At 48.8% G+C, this 22,620-nt stretch overlaps 1 protein-coding gene across 1 annotated transcript in view; it reads right to left on the bottom strand.

Annotated features, from left to right (window-relative positions):
* The window catches only part of LOC144792329 (solute carrier family 2, facilitated glucose transporter member 11-like), a 594,529-nt gene that overhangs the window by 528,761 nt on the left and 43,148 nt on the right, over positions 1-22,620 (bottom strand). Inside the window, exon 2 of the mRNA XM_078667287.1 lies at positions 4,069-4,167. Within this exon, the coding sequence (XP_078523413.1) occupies positions 4,069-4,167 (99 nt within the window). The remainder of the gene's footprint in view (positions 1-4,068; positions 4,168-22,620) is intronic.

Raw genomic sequence — 22,620 nt, 5'->3', positions numbered from 1 at the left:
TGGCCGACTGTTTTACAGGCTGTGAGGAACGCATCACACCTGTCTTCTATGTTATAGTATTATGCACTTTAAAATGTTGCCAGTAACAGAACTTACCCACCTGTGAGTAAGGTATGGTAATGCCAAAAAGCATTGGGTTGAGACTTGTCATATTTGCGCGAATAAACTGAATATCATCCTTTAATCGTTATTGGAGTTATTTGTGACACAGGCAAGGTTTTTGCCGAGCATGGTGGCGATCGGAAGATGATCTTATATATAAATTAAGTGACATTTGCACATAAGGATTATTAATGGCAGATGATTAGCCCCGACATAATGGGGCCCAAATACGTTGGCCATTAGTAAGGCACTTGCCTAAAGATTGAACATTGTTTGATTGTCTAAAATGTTTTAAGTATATTTATTGCATTAATAGATGATTTTATCGCAGGTTTTAGTTGCTTAAATTATTAATCATTATATGACAAAAATATTGACAAGGTTTGTCAATATCGATTGCAACTGTCACGTTAGGAGAAACTTTGTTGCTCTGTCACTTTATGATTTAAAGTGTATTTTTTGCTGCTAATGTTGCACTGCCACTTTAAGTATTTCACAAGTATAAAAAAAGAAAAAAATGGTGGCAACTTTAGGGTTGAAGAAGACCCCTGAGGCGGTTGAAACGCATCACCTACCAGTATGTAGCCTGAATAAACACGCATTTGAACAACCCCGAACTTGCTGGAGTCTGTGTTAAATTTTCAAGCAGACGTTGGAACGAATATAGATACACTGAGGTGTTTGCCAGCGGGAATAGGTTAGAAACTAGATTATATCGAAAGAGTACCGCTGGCAATACAACCCTACATGCAGGCAGCACACACCCAGCTCATCTTATAATGAGCATTCCTTACCGCGAAATGATTCGCCTTAGGCGACTGTGCAGTAATGATATAGATTTACAACTTGCACACGTTGCCAGCACTGAGAGGTGTCTGGAAAGAGGGTATCAACATAAGATCATTGATAAAGCTAGACAATAATCTATGATGATCAGCCGCCCCACATTGCTATCTAAATACGATGTCTTGGATGAGGCATCAAGGCAGAAGTCTTTGGAAATTGCAGGGAACACCAATGCGGTAGATTCCTTCCGTTTCATTATTGGTTATTGCAACCAACACAAGGACATACGTAGAATTGTCAATAAGAACTGGCCTATCATACTCATGGATCCTGTTATAGGCAATCTACTACCTAAGAAGGCATCAATAATGTACAGCAGAGCCCCAAACATGAAGGATAGATTGGTTGATACTGGCCCAGAAGTTTTGGAAAAAACTTCTTGGCTACAGAGCAATAGAGGTTTTTACAAGTGCAAAACCTGTAAAGCCTGTACACACGGCACTAACAGGATGACATACAAGGATGGCTTTTGCAGTCAAGAACATCAGATTAGCAAAATTCTTACATGTAAAACAGAATATGCAGTTTACATCCTTGAATGCCCGTGTGCATTACGTTATGTGTACCAAGCTTCCCGTCCACAAGCGTATATTGCAACATCTGAGGGCTACAACCTCACAAGACCATACCTATCCGGTTTCTAGACATTTTAAAGAGCACCATCAGAGTAACAATAAGGGACTGCGATACTATGTTATTGATGCAGTATCAGCCAGCAGGCGTGGGGGAAACAGGGAGACAAAATTGCACAAACTTGAAACCAAATACATCCTACAGCTTGACACCAAACAGCCTGGGGGTTTAAACCTCACGGAGGATTTATACACATGTTTACACTAGGCTCTGCAGGATGTAAATAGGATATATGAACAATTGTGGAGTGCATGAGTCAATTAAGGTTTTTAAATAGTGTTTTATGAGATTTATTACTACTCATTGTTTTAATTACTTCTTATTGCACCATCCTATGACTATTCATTGTATCATCAATCGGACTAGCTATTGCGCGTTTTTACACTATACACCCCCATTTTACATTATTTGAGATATGAGAAGCAGTACAATACATCCCTCTTAAGTACTGTACATTGTGTTATTATCTACCTCTTGATTGCAGTCTGATCAGCAATGATATATTCATTGACATTCTATAGCTATTTTCTCTTAATGTATATGTAGTTTGTACCTTTGGCAGTGTATATCCATTAGCATGGACAGGACTGGGCTCAGTCTGTCTAAATGAATCATGTTTGAAATTGATGTTTTTAATTCCACTTATTGCACTTTTGCACTTTCCATGTATGCAGCACTTTAGGTATGGGTTGGTTAACGAAACATAAGTACTGTATGCAATTGCACTTTATCTCTGGGGATTTAACCCATTATTTTGCTTGGATTACAACATACCTGACATCTAGGGCATCTATGAAGATGAGTAGTATAATTTGCTGGCAGGTTCCATGTATCAGACTGTGCAATGTATTTTTTGAAGTGTCGGTATTTTACCTGCATTTTAAACTTGGTTTTACCTTATTGTGTATATATCTTCTGTTTTATTCGATATTGTAATCAAGTCTGTTTATTATGCTTACTAAATGTCAACCCAATGAAATGGTAGCACTTGCACTTTAAAAGTCCCTTCACTCCTGTTGCACGCTGTCATGTGATCAAGGCTCGGGAGAGCCGAAACATTATGGCGACAACACAAGAAATAAAGTAAATTTGGCATCCTATACCTGGGTTCGTGCCTGTTCCTCTTCGTGTCTGTGAGGAAGACTGCAGCGCGAGTAAGATATATATATATATATATGAAATAGGTTCATGAAAGTAATTTGCATATTTGCATAGGCATATGGAGGATAAACATACTTGCATACATGCAGTAATAAGAAGATCGATGATTCAAAATACAGTCTTTGAAATGATGAAGACAAAATGAATTGTTTTATAAAAACATAAGATCATATATAGGCTAATATTGTATTGATGATAAGTTATGTGATTAGTGACAGACATAGAGTTTAAGCACAGATTCATGTAATTTTAAATATGCGCGCATTTATTTATTGTTGGATATTTTTCTATTTATTGATACATATTTATTCATATACCTCCAATATTGTGACAATGTTTTTACAGTCCCGTTGTACATATTTTATCATTGTGTACAGGTTGTATTTATTCATTTCTTTAAGTATTTTTTCATACAAATGTCTCTGCAGCATACAAGACAATCCGTGATGGGGATTGTGTCTATCAAAAATGCGTATATAAAGTATTTCGTTTATGTTAACTATCACGTGACTCTAGGGTGTGTGAACAAAGCATTTAAAACAGTATGGCAGACTAAGTTCTGTATGTGATCAAGGGCACTGGATGCTCGAAACATTTCATTGTGAGGAGTAAGAAGAAATAAAAAGACAACTTGCCATTCAGCCACTGGTCCGTTACTTTCTTTTCGCCAAAGAGGAGGTCTGGAGAGTGTTGTGAGTTTCGAATATGTATATATATATATCTATCTATCTATCTATCTATCTATCTATCTATCTATCTATCTATCTATCTATCTATCTATCTATCTATATATATATATATATATATATATATGTGTGTGTGTGTATATATATATATGTAAATATATATATGTATATAATATATATATATATAATATATATATTATATATACATATATGTATATATACACATATATGTATATATATGTATTCAGAGACACACATGTTAAAAACATACTTAAAGTGCAGTTATTTTTTACTAATGTTAGTTATGAAGTGACCATGATGTCATCTATGTCATTTTTTATATTCTCTGAGACATCATGGACGGTCATGAACATTGCATTGGATGCCAGTTATGGTTTTGAGGGAAACATGAAATTTGGAGCAATTTTTTACACCAGCCGCATTATAGCAATAGTTCTTTAGACTCATGTTACATTGATAAAATGTACAAAATCATGGATGTAGCCATCCTTCTATGCATTTTCACAGTTACTGGTTCAATTGGAAAAAGCATGTGGGTGATACTGACAAAAATAAATAAAGCTGTTGAATCTATTCAAACTGAAAGGATTCAATTCACTGTTTTTTATGTTTATCTTACCATTGTAGACGCATTCATAACTGAAACAGTGTTTTCATATTCACAGGTACCTCCGATGCCCGCTGCACAGGGAGCTAATAAGAGGTTTCTGGTTGGAACCTATGAAATACATGAAAAAAACTTTAAACATAGGATTAAACAAACCAATGGAACTTACATTGCAGAGAAACAACTTCAGGATTTGGAAATTGCTTATTGCATTTTTGTCTACATTAAATAAACTATGCATGGGGTCGTTTTTAAAAAGACACTCATGTAGGATTGAGCCCAGCTCAAAACTACCCTTTAATGTAAAACTTGATTCTCATTGATTCACTGATGCAAACCGTCTGCATGTAGCAGTCCACCCATTTGAGTCACACTGTTTCTGTGTGCTCATAAGGCTCAGTGTGGGGTATATAAAAAATGCCCCACCGTGCGTTTACCAAAAGTATCATGGAGGGAGATTATAGCACTTGAGTGCAGAAAACCAGGGGGAAATGCTGCTTTCAATACTTTCAGCAGAGCCCACTCACTGCATCACAATAGAATACAGAAAAACTATAATGCACCTTGACATAAAATGGAAGCTGACACATAGGAAAAGAGCTGTATGGCAGTATGATCGAAAGCTGCAAAGGAATTCTGCCACTGCCACTAAGTGAAAAGTGTTCCTCTGACAAAATATCACTATAATACTTTGGATTCTGTAATAACTGTATATACACCAGTCTCTAATTTCTTTATAATACTTGGAATTCTGTAATCCTTATATAAATTGCAGTCACTAACTTCTTAATAATAGGCAACTTGTGATGCACCTGGTCGCCGATTATAAAGAAAATACATTAGAGCCTGACTAATAAAAGATTATTTCAGTTGAGTTCTGACATAACAATGCCTGCTGCCAGAGCCATCAGCCAGGTGACAGGCAAGTCAGTTCATGAAACATAATTAAAGCAGTTGTTTAAAGCAACAAATGGGATGTTGCTTTTTTCTTTATTCTATTCTATTTTATTAGCTTACAATGACAACCAGAGTATATATGTTTATTTGTTGCACTCCTTAGAGAAAAGCTAGAATCGTTCTGCATGTTTCTACACATTCTGAGCTACTATAGCTTTTTTTTTAACTGATTTGAATTGAACTTTATGATTATGGAAACACTCTGTGATTTGCAATATCCTTATAATGTACATCAGGGGGGACTGTATTCCTTGTATCTTGTGGTACACATTTTGTTATATAGTGCACTGTTGGACTTGGCCCTTTTTGCAGGGTCATCCCTGAACTTATTGCCTTCCTCCTAGTCTTTTTTCTGACCTGGTGTTTGTGGTTTTAGCACTCTAGTTCACTTTAGCACTGCTGTCCAGTGTAAAGTGCATGTGCTCTCTGTTGTGAACATGGTAAGATTGGTCTACACCTGTTAGGCATATTTATTTTCCTGTCAGTCCCTTGTAAAGTGGTATCTCAGATACCGAGGGCCAGTAAATTAAAAACTACTGGTGGGCTTGCAGCGCTGATTGCGCCACCCACCAAAGTAGCCTTTCAAACCTGTCTCAGGCCTCTGTCATTGCAGGGACTGTGCTCGTAGTTTACTGCCGCTGTGACGTGGCATATAAAGTGGGTGCCACGTCTGTGACCCCACTTTTTCTATATATCAGTCACCCCTAAGTTACACCCTAGCTAGCCCAATGGGCAGGGTGCATTGTTGGCAAAAGGTAGGACATGTGCCTTAACTGTATGGCATATCCTGGTAGTGAAAAACTGCCATTTTGGTTTCTCACTTCTGTGAGGCTGCCCTCTCATAGTGTTTTAGCGGTAATTTCTAATATGAGAGGATCAGCGTGGTCAAGTTTGGAATGTTTGGAATAGTAATAATAAATGCTGCGTAATGGTGTGTGCAGATTTATTATCACTTTTTTAGAAATGCCACTTTTAGAAGTTGGCATTTCTGTGTGCTATGTGTCTTTGTGCCTGTCTGATGTGCACTGCATATCTGGCTCTGGAGTGACAGGGGCTGGTGAGGTGTGTGGCTCCAAATGGGCTGGGTGAGTCAGCACTAGGCTGAATAGGCAGATCTGCATTTGGAGTAGTGGGAGGAGTAGCCCCTGACCCTGAATAGGTCTGTGCCTGCCTTGTTCAATGCTGGCTCCACCCCATGTGGTGTGTCTGGGACCAGGACCTACTCTGACAATGAGGGTGTTTGTGCCCTGTAAACAAAGGTTGGAGTGCCCCCAGAACTGTTTTGGACCGGCCTAGGCCTGTGCCAGGGGGCGAGAACAAACACATGTGAGGTATAAGTACTGGGGTTGTGACCCTATGACGGTTTGCTGCTTGGGACCTGCATGGAGCTGAAGGACTGCTGGGCCAAGACGACCACGGTGGGACTCAGCTGATGTCTCCTGGGGGTCCCTACATGCTGGCTTGCCTGTGCCCAGCTCTTCCCTGATGTGAGCGGTAAATTGACCTGCAGTAGGCTGCTATTATGTGGAACCCAGCAAGGACTGGACTGTCCTCCTTCCTGGTTATTTAAAAGGAAGTGGCATGTGAGAAGAGCTTTGCTTTTCATGCAGCCCATGTGGAGTGCTTTTATTTTCTGTGCCGCCCTTACCTGTGGCTTTTAAGGGATGGGAGTGGAGAGCTGAGCCAGGAGATGTTCTCCCCTCTCCCTGGCAGCCGGTCACTATCTTCCCGTGGTGTGGCAGCTGAGGCTCTGGTGAGTGACCCCAGGCTGCAGGAGGTCACAACGAAGCAGGTGGCAGGCAGGCAGAAGTCTGTGCCTTAGTGCGGGCGGATCTTGCGGCGAAGAGAGGGCCGCAAAGCGGACATCAAGCAAAGTCCGCCTGACTGTGGGTGGAACTGAGCCACTGAGTTGTGCCGGTGGTGGGCGGGGCCCACCGAATAAGATCGCACCAGAGCATGAGGGCTCTGTGGATCCGGGAGGAAGAAACTTACCTGCCAGGGAGGGAGCAAGTTGCCAGAAGGAGGAAGTCTCCCCCGCCAGTGAGGGAGCCGGTTTCCAGAAGGAAGCAAAGCCCCGGTGAGTGGGGTGGGAAAGGCACCCTGTTGGTGCATGTCTTGATCTTCAGCTACACTGCCAGATTGCGGGTAGTTTAAATGACCAGAGAAAAAGCCCCGGTGTGGGGGGCTTGTAAGGCACTCTGTTGGTGCCGATTTTTGGCAGTACAGCTGCAATGCCAGGGTGTGGTCAGCTGCAACAACAGGGACATTTCTTTATTTGATTAAGAGAAAGGGATGAGATGCACCCCCTGCCCCCGGTGCATCACGCAAGTTGTCTTCGCTGCAGAGGCAACAACGCCATTTGGTCACACAGCTGCACTGCCTGATTGCATGCAGCTGCAACGTTGAGGGGGCATTGTTTTATGTCTCAAGAGACAGGGGTGAGTGGCACCCTCACCCCCATATCTGGTGCCGGCCTGTTGGGCCTGCACCCTGCTGCAGTGGCAGCTTAGAGCCCTGACTATTTGGACATAGGGCATGGCGGGGAAGTCCCAGATGGGCCCGCAAGGAAGGCCAGTTGGCCTGCTAGCACCAGAGGTGCTGGTAGGGCACAAGGCCCTAATGCGATGCCTAATGTGTGTATGCCCAAGGATTATGCATAATGTGTTTAGGTGATGATGCGTAATGTGTTTATGCCTAATGTTTATGTCTATTGCCAATACCAGTAGTTACTAGTTGTGTTATATTCACCACTTGCATTCTGATGGCTCTGACAGTGGCCCATTTGGCCCTGTCCTGTATATAGTCCCCTGTGAAGTATAACCTGGTGCCAGATGGCACAGTGTACATTTGTGATTATTTTCTAATGTGCTTTGTGGATAATACAAAGGCTATTTTTAAATAACCTTGTGTGAAGTTTCTTTTGTGGTGTGCCTAGTGTGTCGCTGCTATGTGTGTGTTGAATAAACGCTTTACACATTGCCTTTGGGATAAGCCTGACTGCTTGTGCCAAGCTACCAAGGGGGTGAGCAGGGGTTATTTTCAGGGTGTAACTCCCTTGCCCTGACTAGAGTGGTGGTTTCTGTCTGGCTTAGGTGCATGCCCTAGCCAACCAGAAATCCCATTTCTAACATGCACGTTTACCATTTACCTGCTGTGGCCGCTGCAGGTAAGAGCGATGAGGCCGGCTGGGGGGGGGTTTCGAGAGACGACCACAAGGGAAAATTAATTATTTAATTCATGTTCCTTTGTGGTTGTCTCTCTAAATCCCCCACCCCCAGTGGGCACCATTCACCCCGACCTGCAGTGGCCATGGCTGCCAATTACTTGGCCTATTAGCACTTTGGAGCAGGGCATGTATGTAGATTTGGGTGCCCCTTTAGACTGTAGTAAAATTAGTAAAATGGTGAGGTCTCCTGTCTAGTAGCTATCGCTCATCAGTGTTAGATCTGCTAGTTTCACAACACATCTGGATTTTCCTCCTTCCAACCTCTGTAGCCACCTTCACTCCTGACTCATGGACTCTGGTTTCCCACTCTATCTATAGCACAGAGCCAAGTCATGAACCAGCCAGGGTCATAGTTTTAAAAAACTTGAAATTAGAAATTAAATATAAATGTTCTCAAAGGGGATGGCCTGACCGTCCCCATAGTGGTGTTGAAAATTTGAATTTTATGATAAAGAAGATGGAATGATTAGAGGTGTGGGCAGGCTGGGTGGGTTTTACCACCGAGACTCTCATTACAATTGGCTCAATAATTTCCAGTAATATGAGTTATTATCCATTAGAATTGTACGTTTTGCGAGAATATTGCACGTCCAGGGAAATACAAGGGAAAACATGGGGAATTTGGGAAATTTCAATTCCTAGATGTTATTTTGAAACATACGTAAATCACTTGTGCTTCCCGTTCCTCCCCTCCCTGCCCTCAGAATTACCTAAATGCCCAAGATATTGGCAGCATGAAGCACAAGGGCCGGACTGGTCATTCATCTCATCTGGCAATAACCAGGGTGAGGTTGGGCCATTACCGTGTGGTTTTTGAGGTCTTCCCACCAATGCCTCTGTCTCCAGCTCCCCAGGTTTTATTGCTGTAGACATAGCGGGGGCAAACTGAACGAGGGTGAATGGGACAGAGCAACAGAAAGAATATACGGAAAGAAAGAGAGAGCAGTTGAGCGGGGTTTGATTGCTCATTTTTGCCAAATCTGCCTTTGGCTCCCAGCTCATCTCTGGTCAAATTCCTGGGTTCCCATAATGAGGGCCTTGGACTTCAGAAGAGAATTCCTCCAATCCACTATTCAAAGGATAATACATTTTAAAGGATACATTTTAACTGTTATCAGTGAATAGCCTAACAACAGGATTATACATGTTCATGTGCATTGAATGGTACAACTTCATGCAACAACTAACCAGCATTTTGTAAAGAAGAGGTATATGCGTTATTGGCGACCACTCACTTAGACCAGTGGGTGACATCCTCTTTACAGTTTACAGCAAAGAGTTTAATATTCTAGCAAATAGCTGTATGTTTCAAAAGCAATGTTCAAGTTGAACTAATTAAATGTTCTATTAGGTGGCAGGCTGCTCAGACTCCTTGTACTGATGCAGCTTGCTGGTACTTTACAGTTGGGGGCAAAATGCCGAAGTGAGGCAAGTTCTATATGTAATCATAGTCGTTTACTAGAAAAGGAAGTATCCCTTGGAAAGTCTCGGTTTTCTATCTTATTGGTGATAGTCTTTGCTAAACACATTGTTGAAACTTTACTTGAGCACGAGCGATTAATTGCGCTGCACCCTTTTTTAAAGTCTCGCGTTAGGCTATGCAAACAAACCCAATGGGCAATGGGGCTTTGCTGGGGTGGCCGACCGGAGGGAGGCTCGCCCCCCCGGGGAATTTTGGGGCCCCGGGAGGAAAGGGGGGGGACAATTTAGCCAGGGGACAGGAAGCTGGATTGGGCTGGTTGGGCTTCTTAGGAGGATTTGGGCTGGCTTGGGCTCCTTTTGGGCTGGGGGGATATATGTACGGCCATTTTGGGTCACTGTGCACCATTTTGTGGACAGTGACCCAGCAGCCGAGTATGCAGGAGAGTTGTTGTGGTGAAATTTTGTGGCAGTGTATTGCGTGTAGGAGGTTTTAGTGGTGTGGGTAGCGTGCGCTCATTGCCTTTAATAGGACCTTGTGTCGTGAGGTGACAAGCGGCAGGGCAGCGGGTCTTGTGGTCGGTGGTGCGGACGGCTAGAGTGGCGTTACCTGGTGCGGCATGGCGGCGAGGGCGTTGTCGGACCCCCGAGTGATGGAGGTGCTGCGCCTCTTAGGGGAAGCGGGCAGGATGGACCTGCTGCGTGGAGATGTCCGGGTAAGGCCCCCGTGGCGCGCTGCAGATGGCGCTGCGGCGGCGGTGGCGGCCTGCGAGCCTCCGCGGTCGCTGGCGAGGAGGGAAGAGGGGGCGGGGAAGGGAGGAGGAGCGATGCGCGGCGGTGGTCAGCGGGTGGCTGGGGCGCCGAGCCGGGAAGGAGGGCCGGGGAAGAGGCGAGGAGGGGCGCGGAAGGCGCCGCTGGAGTTCGTGGAGGGGGTGGGGGGGGCGAGGCGGACTGCGACGGGGAGGCGGGCGGGACACTAGATGGAGGCGCGGGGGGGAAAGGGGGCTGCCAGTGGGAAGAGGGGTGGGGGGTGCACGGAAGACGAGGAGGAGTGTCAGGCTGGGGGGGTTGGCGGGGGGTAAGGGGGGCAGGTGCCCGTGGTACAGGAAGGGAGTGTGCCCAGGGGGGGTAGCGGGGGGTTGCCCGGCTGCCAAGGTGTGGGGAGTAGGGGGGTGGGGGGAACGGGGCCGGCCCAGGGTGTAGACGGGGGGGTGGGGCTGGGGGGTCAGCTGGAGTGAGAGGGTGGCTCGCCGTTGCTGATTGAGGAAGGAGGGGGGGCAGAGGGAGGGGGGAGAGCGACCTGGATTGGGGGTCATCGTCCGAGGGGGAGGGGGGCGTGGTGGGGCCCAGCAGGACGGTGTCGCCTCAGGGGGTGAGGGTGGATGGAGGGCAGGGGGAGTGCGGCGAGGATGGACGGGGGGCAGGGGAGGGGGGAGGCGCTGCCATGGGGGATAGGGGCGGACGGGGGTAGGGGAGGGGGGAGGGAGGGGGTGGTTCGGAAAGTGGAGTCACGAGGGATGGGGATGGCGGGGGGTAGCGGGGGTGGGTTGCGGGGTTGTGGGGCGTGTGGGGGCCTGGGGGTGGGCGCGGGGGGGACGGGAGGCTCGGGGGTTCTGGGTGGGGGTGGGTGTGGGGGGGGGACCGGCGCGACGGGGAGGGCATTCGGCGGCCTGGGGAAGGGGGGCGACAGGAGGTTGGGGGGGCGAAGGGGGTGAGTTTTCCTCGGCATGCTGGACTTCCCCACTTTTTCCTTGGCAGGAGCAGTTGGCAGGGGGCTCGGGTGAGCAGCATGCGGCTTCAATCCGCCGAGAGGATGGGCCGGCTCTGCCTAGTACGGGCGGTCGCGCTCCACTGAGGGACCATGCACGTGAGGACAACAGATGGCAGGGCCATAGGTTTCCACCGCCCCCCTCCCGATGGGTCGAGACGGCCGCCGGGGGACGGGGATGGAGTGTGACTGTGTCAGGCTACACGGATTACCAAGCTGAGAGTGGGAGGAGGGAGAGCGTGGACTTGGGGGCGTTGATGAAGGCGTGCAGGGACAAGGCAGGTTTAAGCAGGGTGAGCACAGGAGGTGGCCAGGCCAGACAGTGGGGGGATGGAGACGGAGGCGGGGAGATGGAGTCAGAGGAGGAAGGGGAGCTTCGGGAGGGGGAGGGGGAAACGAGTAATGCTGTTGGAAGTATTTTGCAGGTACGCCCCGGCAGACGGTGCCGCGAGTGGCGGCCCCCCCAGCGGAACAGGTTAGGCGGCGGGATCCGGTGCGGACGCCAGCCTTGACGCCAGGTAAGGCTGGTACTCAGTTGGGGAGTGGCTCGGGCGGGCATCATGGAGGCCCGGTGTCTGGGGGTCCGGATGGCGGAGGTGGCCAGGTGTCTGTGGGTATGGATGCTGCGGGAGGGGATGTGGTGAGATTGGTGAAGGGTAGGTATGTGATGGATTCTGGGGTGTGTACGGAAGCGAAGGAGGCGGCGGGAGACGGGGTGTCGGTGAACACTGGGATGGGAGATGCGGCAAAGTCCGGAGGGTCGGCGGCGTCTAGCGTCGGGGCGAAGGATAGTTGTGAGGTACCGATCAGGAAGCTGCCTTATATGGGGGTAGCGAAACCGGTGGGGGCGCATTTGTCACTGGCAACTAAGGAGAAGATCTGGAAAGGGGAGTATGTGGAGATTCTGAAGTTGCTTCACAGGGAGTTGATGGCCAAGGAGGGTTCGAAGGAAGAGTAGCAGGAGTTAGCTAGGCGCCCCAACAGGAGTTAGCTAGGCGCCCCAAGGTGCCAGTGACCATTGAGAATTGGTCGGCTGCCTTCCTGATATACGCCAGTGTGTACTGAGAAAAGTACCCGGACAGGTGGGTCGCTTTGTTCAAATATATGGATGTGGTGCGGCGGGCGCAAGTGACGTACGGAGGTTATGCTTGGTCGCATTACGACGAGGAGTTTCGGGCGCGCATGGCGTCGGACCGGGAGGCGCAGTGGGGAGAGTTGGATGCGGACTTGTATCAGCAGACAATGAGTGGGGCAAAGTTTGGCCGCACCATCTACACGGCCAGTGGGCTTCCGCTGGTGCCGCCTCCCTTTACGGCCCGCCCCACCCGTAGGGGGGTGGGGTCGGGTGACACCGGGAGTACACACAGCGTCGGGGCCTGCTGGGACTTCAACAGGGGGTCCTGTCTCAGGCAAGTGTGCCATTTTCGGCACAAATGCTCCAAGTGCGGGAGGAGACACCCAGTGGTGCCATGGGAAAAGGCTCGTACATCGGTTAGGCTGGACAGGCTTGAACCTCTTTTGGCGGCTTATCCGCAGACGGACGATGCGGCTGTGCTGCGTCGGGGCTTCAGGGAGGGTTTTCGGTTGGGGTACAAGGGTCCGCGGATTGCTCGGTGGGCGGAGAATCTGAAGTCCGTGAACACGCACAGAGGTATCGTTCGGGAGAAGCTTTTCAAGGAGGTGAAGGAAGGGAGGATGGTGGGTCCTTTTCAGGAGCCGCCCCTGCCGGACTTGATCATTTCACCGATTGGAGTGGTTCCGAAAAAGGAGCCGGGTCAGTTTCGACTGATTCAGCATCTATCATGGCCGGAGGGCACGTCGGTGAATGATTATATCTCAGCGGATTTGGCGTCGGTGTCGTACTCGTCCGTGGACGTGGCGAGGAGGCTGGTGACGGCAGCGGGTCGGGGTGCACTCATGGCAAAATGTGATGTGAAATCTGCGTTTAGGTTGTTGCCGGTGCATCCGGCGGACCATCAGTTGCTGGGGATCCAGTTTGACGGACTCATTTTTGTGGATAGAGCGCTTCCCATGGGGTGCCCCGTGTCGTGTGCATTGTTTGAGAGGTTCAGCTCCTTCTTGCAGTGGGCTTTTTCCTGGCGCGCAGGCTCTGGGGCGATGACGCACTACCTTGATGACTTCTTCCTGGTGGGTCGGCCCGGTTCAACGGACTGCCAGCAGCAGCTGGACAGTTTTACGGACTTGATGGGTTACCTGGGGGTTCCTTTGGTGCCGGACAAGACTCAGGGTCCCAGTACGGTGCTGTATTTCCTCAGTATAGAGCTTGACTCAGTGGCCATGGAAGCACGCCTACCGGAGGATAAGCGAGTGGTGATGATTGACTTGGTGAGTGGCATGTTGGCCAGGCGGAAGGTGACGGTGCGGGAGGTGCAGGTGTTGTTGGGACATTTGAACTTTGCGAGCCGTGTTGTGCGGGCGGGGCGGACGTTTTGTCGTCGGCTGGGGCTGGCATTGTCCGGTCTGACGTTGTCACACCATCACGTACGCCTGTCAGCGGGTTCGAGAGAGGACTTGAGCATGTGGCTGGCTTTTCTGGGGAGTTTTAATGGAGTGCCCATGGCGCCCCCGGAGGACTGGGAGTGGGATGTCACGATGTCCTCGGACGCGGCGGGAGTCGGCGGCTTCGGTCTGTACTGGGCAGGAAGATGGTGCGCGGAGCAATGGCTGGCTCATTGGCAGGCGGGGGGAAGGAGTATCGCGTTCCTGGAGCTTTTTCCGTTGGTGGTGGCTGTGACAGTGTGGGCGCAGGATCAGGCGCACAAGCGTGTCTTGTTCAGGGTGGACAATATGTCGGTGGTGCAGGTGGTGAATCGGCAGTCCGCGAGGGAGACACAGGTGCTGAAGTTGATGCACGTTTTCGTCTTGAAGTGCTTGGAGCATGACATTTTGTTTCAAGCGCACTATGTACCGGGGGTGGACAATGAGATTGCGGATGCTTTGTCTCGTTCACAGTGGCAGAGGTTCCATGGGCTAGCCACGGAGGCGGCCGCAGTCAAGACGCAGGTGCCGGAGGAGCTTTGGTTGGTGGGAGAGTGCGGGTCGTTCAGTTGGTGAAGGCGTCTCCGGCGGCGTCCACGTGGAGAGCGTACGAGCAGGCTTGGCTGCAGTTTCTACGTTTTGGAGCGGTAAGGCAACGTGACAAGTGGCGTCGGGAGGAGCAGGTGGTGCAGTTCATGCTCGGTTTGATGGACAAAGGACTGGCGAGGGTGACGATCGCGGGGAAGTTGGCCGGGGTGGCGTTCATGGGAAAGCTCTGGTGGGGTTATGTGCCTTCGGCGGGAGAGTTGGGGGGGCGCCTTTTGGAGGGGTGGGAGAGGGAGAAGGGGGCGCGGGTGGGGCAGCGGTGTCCTATTACGGAGGTGATGCTGGAGGGCTTGGTGCGCCGCCTACCGGGAGTGTGCAGGGATCAGGCGGAGACGGTTTTGTTTTCCACGCTGATGTCGTGGATGTTTTTTGGAGCGTTCCGGGTGTCGGAGTTAGTGGGGTTGCAAGGACGGCCGGGAGTGAGGTGGGGGGAAGTGGAGTTGTGAGGCCGGGAGGTGGCGGTGCGTCTGCGAAGGTCTAAGACTGATCAGCGAGGAGAGGGTTCTTGGGTGGTGCTGGGTCCTGGAGGGGCAGAGGCGGTGTGTCGGGCGGAGCGGGGGAGACGACTGGCGGGAGGGCAGGCGCAGGACGGGGCGGAGGTTTTCGGCCGGGGAGAGGCAGGTCGGGTGACAGCGGCTCAGTTACTATGGGTCCTGCGGCACGCCCTACGGTCTATGGGTGAGGACCCGAAGGAATTCGGGACGCATTCCTTTCGTATTGGTGCGGCGACGGAGGCGGCGCGAAGGGGTTGGGGTAAGGAGGAGATCAAACGGCTGGGACGCTGGAAATCGGACTGTTATAGGAGGTACGTTAGAATGCGGGGGATAGGTGTGGAGTGAAGTGGACATGTTTGGCCCATTGCTTACATATGTATCTTTGGAGGTGCGGTGGCGGGGCCTACTACGACAGCGATGAGCATTTACGTGGTGGGCCATTACTTTGTTAAGAGAGCGGAGAGGGCCGAATGGGAGATAAACAGGAACCTCAATTTGGAGTTAGATGACCAGTTGTTTAGGTGTCATTGGAGGGGAAAAGGGGGCATGCGTAAACAATGTTGTGCGGGGGGGGGGGTCTGTCCGGATGAGGTAGTCATCCACTTGGGAGAAAATGACTTCGTGCAGTGTAAGGGACTGGCACTTGTGAAACAGATGAAGAGGGATTTGCTAGAAATTCGGAGGCAGTGGGCAGGGTGTTATGTCGTTTGGTCGGAATTCATTCCTAGGCGATGCTGGAAGGGGGCAGAGAGGCCTGCAACTATAGACAGGACACGGAGAAAAATTAACAGGGAAATGCGGGCATTTTGTCAGAAAGAAGGTTTGGGTTGGATGGAGCACCCAGAACTGAGGTATGGGGCGGTATATTTTTTCAGGGAGGATGATGTGCATTTGTCACGATATGGGATGGAGCTCTATATTGTGCAACTGAAGGAGGCAGTGGATCGAGCAGTTGGGGTGCGCAGGTATCCAAAGGTGCAGGGGCCCAAGGGGGGGGGGGCGAAAGCTGTATGGGGCTTTCGAGTGGCGCTTTTCCTAGTTGAAGGGGGGGTAGGATAGGAGGAATGAGGTTTACTGGACAGAGGGGGAGGGAGTGAACATATGGCAAGTGTTTAAACAGTTGAGGCAAGCGTTTGGGTAGTTGGTACTTATGTTTATGTTGTTGGCGGGGGAACTTTTATGAGGTCGGGGTGGGGGTTTGGCAGGTATGTGTATATTTAGTTAGGTCTAGTTTTGTACGGCAAAGGCCAAGGATGTGGTATTGTGTTAAAATGCACCTGTTCCCAATAAAGCGGCCTTTATCACACCTTATATTGTCTCCGGTCGGTCTTTCCCCTCCCCGTCTCCCGATGGGCCCCAAAGAGTGGAAATCACCTAATCACAGTTTGCCTCCGGGACAAAACCGACATGAACCATGCTTTTTGCCTTGCTGTATAATTGGGTTTATTTTACATACAAGGAATTCTAGAACGTATTTCTTCGCTAAAACGCAGTGACATGGAAAATTAGAAAACAAGCTGAAGTGTGAGATGGTACCTTGTTTTGGGTAATACAGAGTCCCCATTTAAAATATTCTCTGAGACTTATTTACCTGTAACATTTCCAAGGAAACTGAGGTCTCCAGTGGAGGACAAGGATGGTTACTCACTTTTGTCTTACACCATCATCATCATAAAACTTGATTCGGTTTTACAGTGTGAAAACCATAAAAGTCACAGTAAGTTTACACATCTCATAAAAAAAGTACATTCAAAAAGTTCACAATTCATAGCTATAAAACAGGAAAAGTTACAAAGAAATATGGCGAATACAATAAATATATTTCTGTGCTTAAAATAGAGAACACACAAGAGACATATCTTGAGGCTATGAGTCCCTCCTCCCCCTAAAACAACTACTATTCCAGGCAGGCCCTGGTTCTCACCAAAGACTTCAGACTTACAATGAAGATTATAATTATACAGTCTGGTTTCAACAGCTGTAGATACAAAAGTGCTGGGCGAACCTGATTCAAATTAAGCCTCTTTAAAAGGGGGAGAAGAAAATGTCTCCGAGGTACTTCATAGAATTTGCAGAGGAACATGAAATGTAGCAGCTCCTGTGGAGACAGGTTGTCGCAGCCACAGGGTGCTAACACCTGTCCTCTGCTACACCCTTTCGGTACGGCAATTAAAAGATGGAAAAATAATCTAGGCGAAACCTGGACAGTAAAAACTGCTCATAGGTGGTCAGTGTCCCCAGAAGGTATGGCTCAGTCGGTGGATGGGTTTTTAGGATCAGGAATTTACGGACCCTTGGTTTGCATAATTCCTGTTCATCACTTTCTAGCTTCCTGGAGCAAATAAATGCTTTTTTAACCAGTTCCACATCCTTTTTGTATTATGGTTGAGGGTTTTAAAAAGAGTTCCGGGTGACCCAGCTCTGTAAAGCAACCTCTAACATACTTCAACCATGGAATTCTGGACATATGTTCCAAGGTCATAATGTCTGTTAGAATCTGCTGGGTAAGCTTTAGCTCCTTGTTTGGCCAGCACTTAAGCCAAAACCCTAGGGGACACAAGGCAAGTGAATCACATAAAAAAGGGGCCCCAGTTCTTCATGAGCTATCAGGTTCAATAGAGCGGTAGGCATTCCTAGCAGGCGCTTTAAAAAGTTGTTCTCTGCCACCAGCAGTGCGTCTGCTGTGGTATACCCCCAGACTTCACTACCATAACATGCAGTTGACACACCCTTAGCCTGGTAAATTTTCAGCATGGCTGCAATTGGGCGCTTGCCCATCTTGGCAGCAAAGCTGAAAATAGCGGCAGTTATTCGAATGAGCTCTCCCTTTTTCTTTACAATAAGGGGCCCCCACTTCAGCCGATCATCCAGCAGGACCCCCAGGTATGAAAAAATGGACATTATAGGGGACCTTCGCGGAACCCACAGAAAAGGAATTATTTTTCGTGGGACGCGCCCCTACCTGCAAGACATAGGATTTTGCATTATTGATCCCTAAAACACGGGACCCCATAAAGTTCAAGAAAGCATCTCGTAGAGATTGGAGTCCTCTAGTGGTTCTCGCTATCAGGATGGTGTCATCCGCATATAGGAGGACGGGGAGACTCCAGCGACCCACATGCAGGAACTCGGCCCCCGTAGCTACCTGGGCTTCTTCAAGATCATTGATGTATAGGTTAAACAGGAAGGGGGCTGAAGTACAGCCCTGCCTCACCCCTTTCTCAATGTTGAATTCCCTGGAAACCCAAAGGTCCTGTGCATATCTAATGTTTGCCTTAGTGTCCCTATGCAGATCCATTAGAAAGTCCACAATAGGGGCCTCCACCCCCATGGCCCACATGGACTGCCACAATTTAACCCGGTTTACACAGTCAAACACTTAAGATAGGTCCATGAAGGCCATGTAGACCTGGGCGGGCCATCGTGTACTTGCCAAGGATCAGGTAAAGGTTTAAACCTTGGGCCACCGTAGACCACCCCGCACGAAACCCATATTGAGTGTCAGCGATAATATTATGCTCCTCTGCCCATGATGATAATCTTTGCAGTAGTACACCTCCCACCACCTTAGCCACAGAGTCAATGAGAGAAATAGGTCGGTAGCAGTGCGTACTGTTTCAGTCCCCCTTTTTGAACACTGGCACGATGGTAGAAATGGCCTAGGTTTCAGGGCTACCGTCCCTGGCCGCTGCATTCAATACAGCCACCAGGATCGGGGCCCAGAAATATGGATCCGATTTGTAAAGGTCTTGTGGGATTCCGTCAGGTCCAGGAGCCTTGTTACTGGTTAGGCCCGCAATGCCCGCCTCTACCTCTGTTAGCTCAAAGACCAGATAGTCAGTGTTTGTTGTCCGGGGTAACTGGTCGTGGTGACCTGTGGAGTCCTTGAATATGGATTGAAAGTGGGCCACACATTCCTCTTCCATGATGTGGGAGCCTAGGATGTTACTTGTATCCTCACAGAATAGGGGTCTGTTAATAATGCCCCAAAACCGTGTGCCATTCCTTAATGTGCTGGACTCTAGCAGCTCCCTCCATGCCTCATGCTTCAGAGCTCCCTTATGGGTAGCTAGGGCCTGCTTGCACCCTGTACGACAAGCCTGTATGTATGGGGGGTTTCTCAGAACATCTTTCAGGGCCTCCTTTAACTTACGTGCTGCCTGGGAGCAAGAGGAATCAAACCATCTTGGGTTTGAGTTAAATACCTTACAGGCTGAGCCCTCAAAAGTTCCCCTGCTTTGCGTGAGAAGGAGCTAAAAGCACTAAGAACATCCCTTGGTAGACTCTCCGGTTGGACACAGAGGGCATGTTCAGCCACACATGAGTCTCTCACCTCCCTATAGGAAGAATCTGGATCAATCTGGGACCATTTAAGGCGGCACCCACCGCCTATAGGTCTCGTGATTCCCAATACCCTTCCCCTAGATTTGCCGGATAGAAATACACCACCAGGGTATACACAAAGGGGATTGTGATCACTATAACTGCTGTCCTTGATGGTAAACCTCTGAAAAAGGGACTGAGAGGAGGAAGAAAATAAAATATGGTCTATAAAAGACCTGGTACCTCTTCCTTTGAAGGTGGGAGTCAGGGTTTTACAGTTTGGGGCAGAGAGGGACATTAGTGTCAGTAGGTCAAATTCACTGACTAGATTGTTTAATTCATCGCCCTGTGTTGAGTGCTCAAAGTGAAACCCCCTCGTTCTGTGGCATCCCATGTCGGACATTTTTGTGTTCTTTGGGTCGCCACAGGGATGAGTATTGAAATCTCCCAGCACCATCAGAGGCTGTGAGCTGAGATCACATGACTTTCTTAGATAGTGACTCAGCTGTATGATGTTACATTCCCCCTTTTTTCTATTTGGTGGGTTATAAAAATTGATCAGGGTCATTGTGTTATTCCCCTTCCTAAGTGTGATGGCCTGAAGGCCCTGGTCAAAAAAAGGGTGGGTTTGTGCCTGGCAGTCAACAGCCAGGGAGATATAAATAACCAAATCTCCTTTGGCTCTACCACTAATTGACGGGGAGGCAGAAACAAAATAAGCTTTAAAACCCTCCAGGAACAAGTTGAAATCCACTAACCAGGTCTCTTGAAGGCAAATTACTAAGAATTGCCTAACAAACTGTTGCCAAAAGGGATCCCGGAACTTATCTGCCAGGCCTGCTATATTCCAGGATAGAGAACATTACTATCCACATCGAGGGGTGTCACCTCTGTTTGTGGTGATGAAAGGGGAACCATTTGCAAAGTCTCTATCTCGGTTGCCGGGGTTAGATGGGCCCTCTATTGGCACAATGGCTTCTCTACAGTCTCATCAGAAGTATCCAGTCAATCTCATTCCTCCAATCCCGATAGCGTAGAAAATCTGTTGGCTAATTCTAGGGTGGAAGGCGCGACAGGAACAAAGCAAGGCCCCCAGGGATAACTTGTACTGTACGATGGTTTTGGGAACGCATGGTTGTTGCCTAGTTTTTATAGGCCGTCTGGCTTGTGAGAGTTCCCTGTCCTTATTCCTCATTATATACCCATGAGATTCAGCTCTATAGGAGAAGCCCAGTGGAAGTGCCTGTATTATGGTCCTGTGAAATTACTGACCAGCACGAATATCACCTGACAGGATTCTTTTGGCTACAGAGGCCATGTTGAAGTTAACTATAACACAGTCACCCCCTCCCAACTTTTTAGAGCTGCCTATCCATTCCACTCGACGTACCATGATGATACTGCGTTCCACACCAGGACTAGCGGGGGTATTAGTTGTTAACCAGTGGAGTACCTTGTTCTTTAAATTATTATAGTCCTTGTTTGTACCTGGGCGAAGAGGCGGGACGCTTCCCAAGACCCAACATAAGGTGTGGATTCTGGGGGAAGATGAATAGTAATAGGGCACTGGCGGACCTCCCCTGGCAACGCCGTGGGGCCGTGCGGCTGGCCTATGATAGTTTGAGGGTCCCGCCTGTAAGGAGGAACTACCAGTGGCATGCTAAGTGTCTGACCACCCCTTTGGCCATCTATCTCCCCTTGAGCTGACTGCACCGCATGTCGCTGTGCGTGCTGCTGGTCTTCATGTGATTTGGTAGGGTTTTTAGGTATACCTGGGCCAAGTTTGACTGCTGATTTTGGTTTGAGGATCTCACTTATAATCCCGCGATTGGTACAAATATCAGTTAAGGCCCCCCCTGCAAGACTTTTCTCAATTGTTGTCAGCCTCTCCAAAATAGGACTCAGTTTGGTATCCAGCAAGGTAATCATTTTGTCTTGAAAGATCTTGGTAGCCGTCATGTCTAAGTTTGTGGCTACCGTTTTGGGCACCAAAGGTTTATTGGAAGGCTTAGTGGCCGGGGTCAGTTTAGATCTTTTTACTTTACCCCCAGTGGTTTGAAGTTTCCGTTTTGTGCCCTCCTGGATATTAAACCCCCTCTGGGCAATGGGTTGACTAGGCTGGAAGAGCGAATGGGTGGACAAGGGATTCAATGTGTTAGTACAGTCCTTCCTTTGAGGTGGAACAATAATTCCTCTTCTTTCAATTGTACCAACTGGTGAGAGAGATCTGTGCGGGGTCTGAGAAGGTGCTGGAGAGGGAGCTTCATTTACAGGTGGTAACCCTTCAGTGATAAAAGAGACTGCAACCGACCCCTGGCAGCTGTCGGAACAGGCGGATGAGGATTCAACCAGGGGCACACTGGATCTAAGTGTAGGTGGGTGCAGACAATTAGTGGGTGACCTGTAAAGACGCCTATTTACAAGTTTAATCTCTTTGTCAATAACAGCAGCTGCTCTCTTTAGGAAGGAGTCCATTGTGGTAACAGTGGAAGATGAACTGACCGTTGATTTAACCCCAGCAGTCCCCGTCTGAGCCTTTCGCCTCCCCATATCTTTAAGTGGCTTCGATGATACCACAACTAAGTTAAAACAGATACGAGCATAAATAAACGGATAAAATAAAATTAAACGGCGTGTATACAAGTGCAATAAAAACAGACAAATGCCTCTTACTCGTATTATGTCATGGTATAAGTCCAGCGCTTAGTCCAGGGAAACTTCTTCCCTATCAAGGGATTTAAATACCAGAGCCTGTATTTAAACGTCCGAGCAATGTCTATATGGTAGGTGTTGGTGCAAGCCTACCTCTTTTCGCAGGTACACGGACTTGATGGCCAGCTGTCCAGATATCGGGTTCGAATCAGACAACAACTTCAAAGACAGCAGCCAAGAGGGATGGCCCGACCCAGCCTCTGCCGGTTTTGGACGGGCTCAGACGGGCCCGCCCTTGGTCTGGCTTCGTCAGTGCTTTGTCCCACACGCGTCCCCCACCGCGGTGGGAGAGGCAGCGCTATAAGCACGATGACCCGCCTCCCCCTCGCTCACCGCACTCACAGCAGCTGTGAAGGCAGGTGATGCACTCTGAGGGTTGCAGTCCTCCCCAGAGTGTGGCTGGTGGTGCTGACTATGTGGTTTGCCCCTTGTACCCTCGCGCCTCCAGCGAGTTCCTCCCGGGCTTGTGCGGCATCCCGTTGAGCAGATAAACAGGCTGGTGGCAAAAAGCAGTGGAAAAGTCTCCCGTTTTGTCAGTGGACCTCGGGGGGCTGTGACTC

Source organism: Lissotriton helveticus, chromosome 11 (genome assembly GCF_964261635.1).
Source record: "Lissotriton helveticus chromosome 11, aLisHel1.1, whole genome shotgun sequence".
NCBI classification, from domain to species: Eukaryota; Metazoa; Chordata; class Amphibia; order Caudata; family Salamandridae; genus Lissotriton; species Lissotriton helveticus.
Note: the sequence above shows the minus strand (reverse complement) of the source record. Positions and strands in the feature narration are given on the sequence as shown.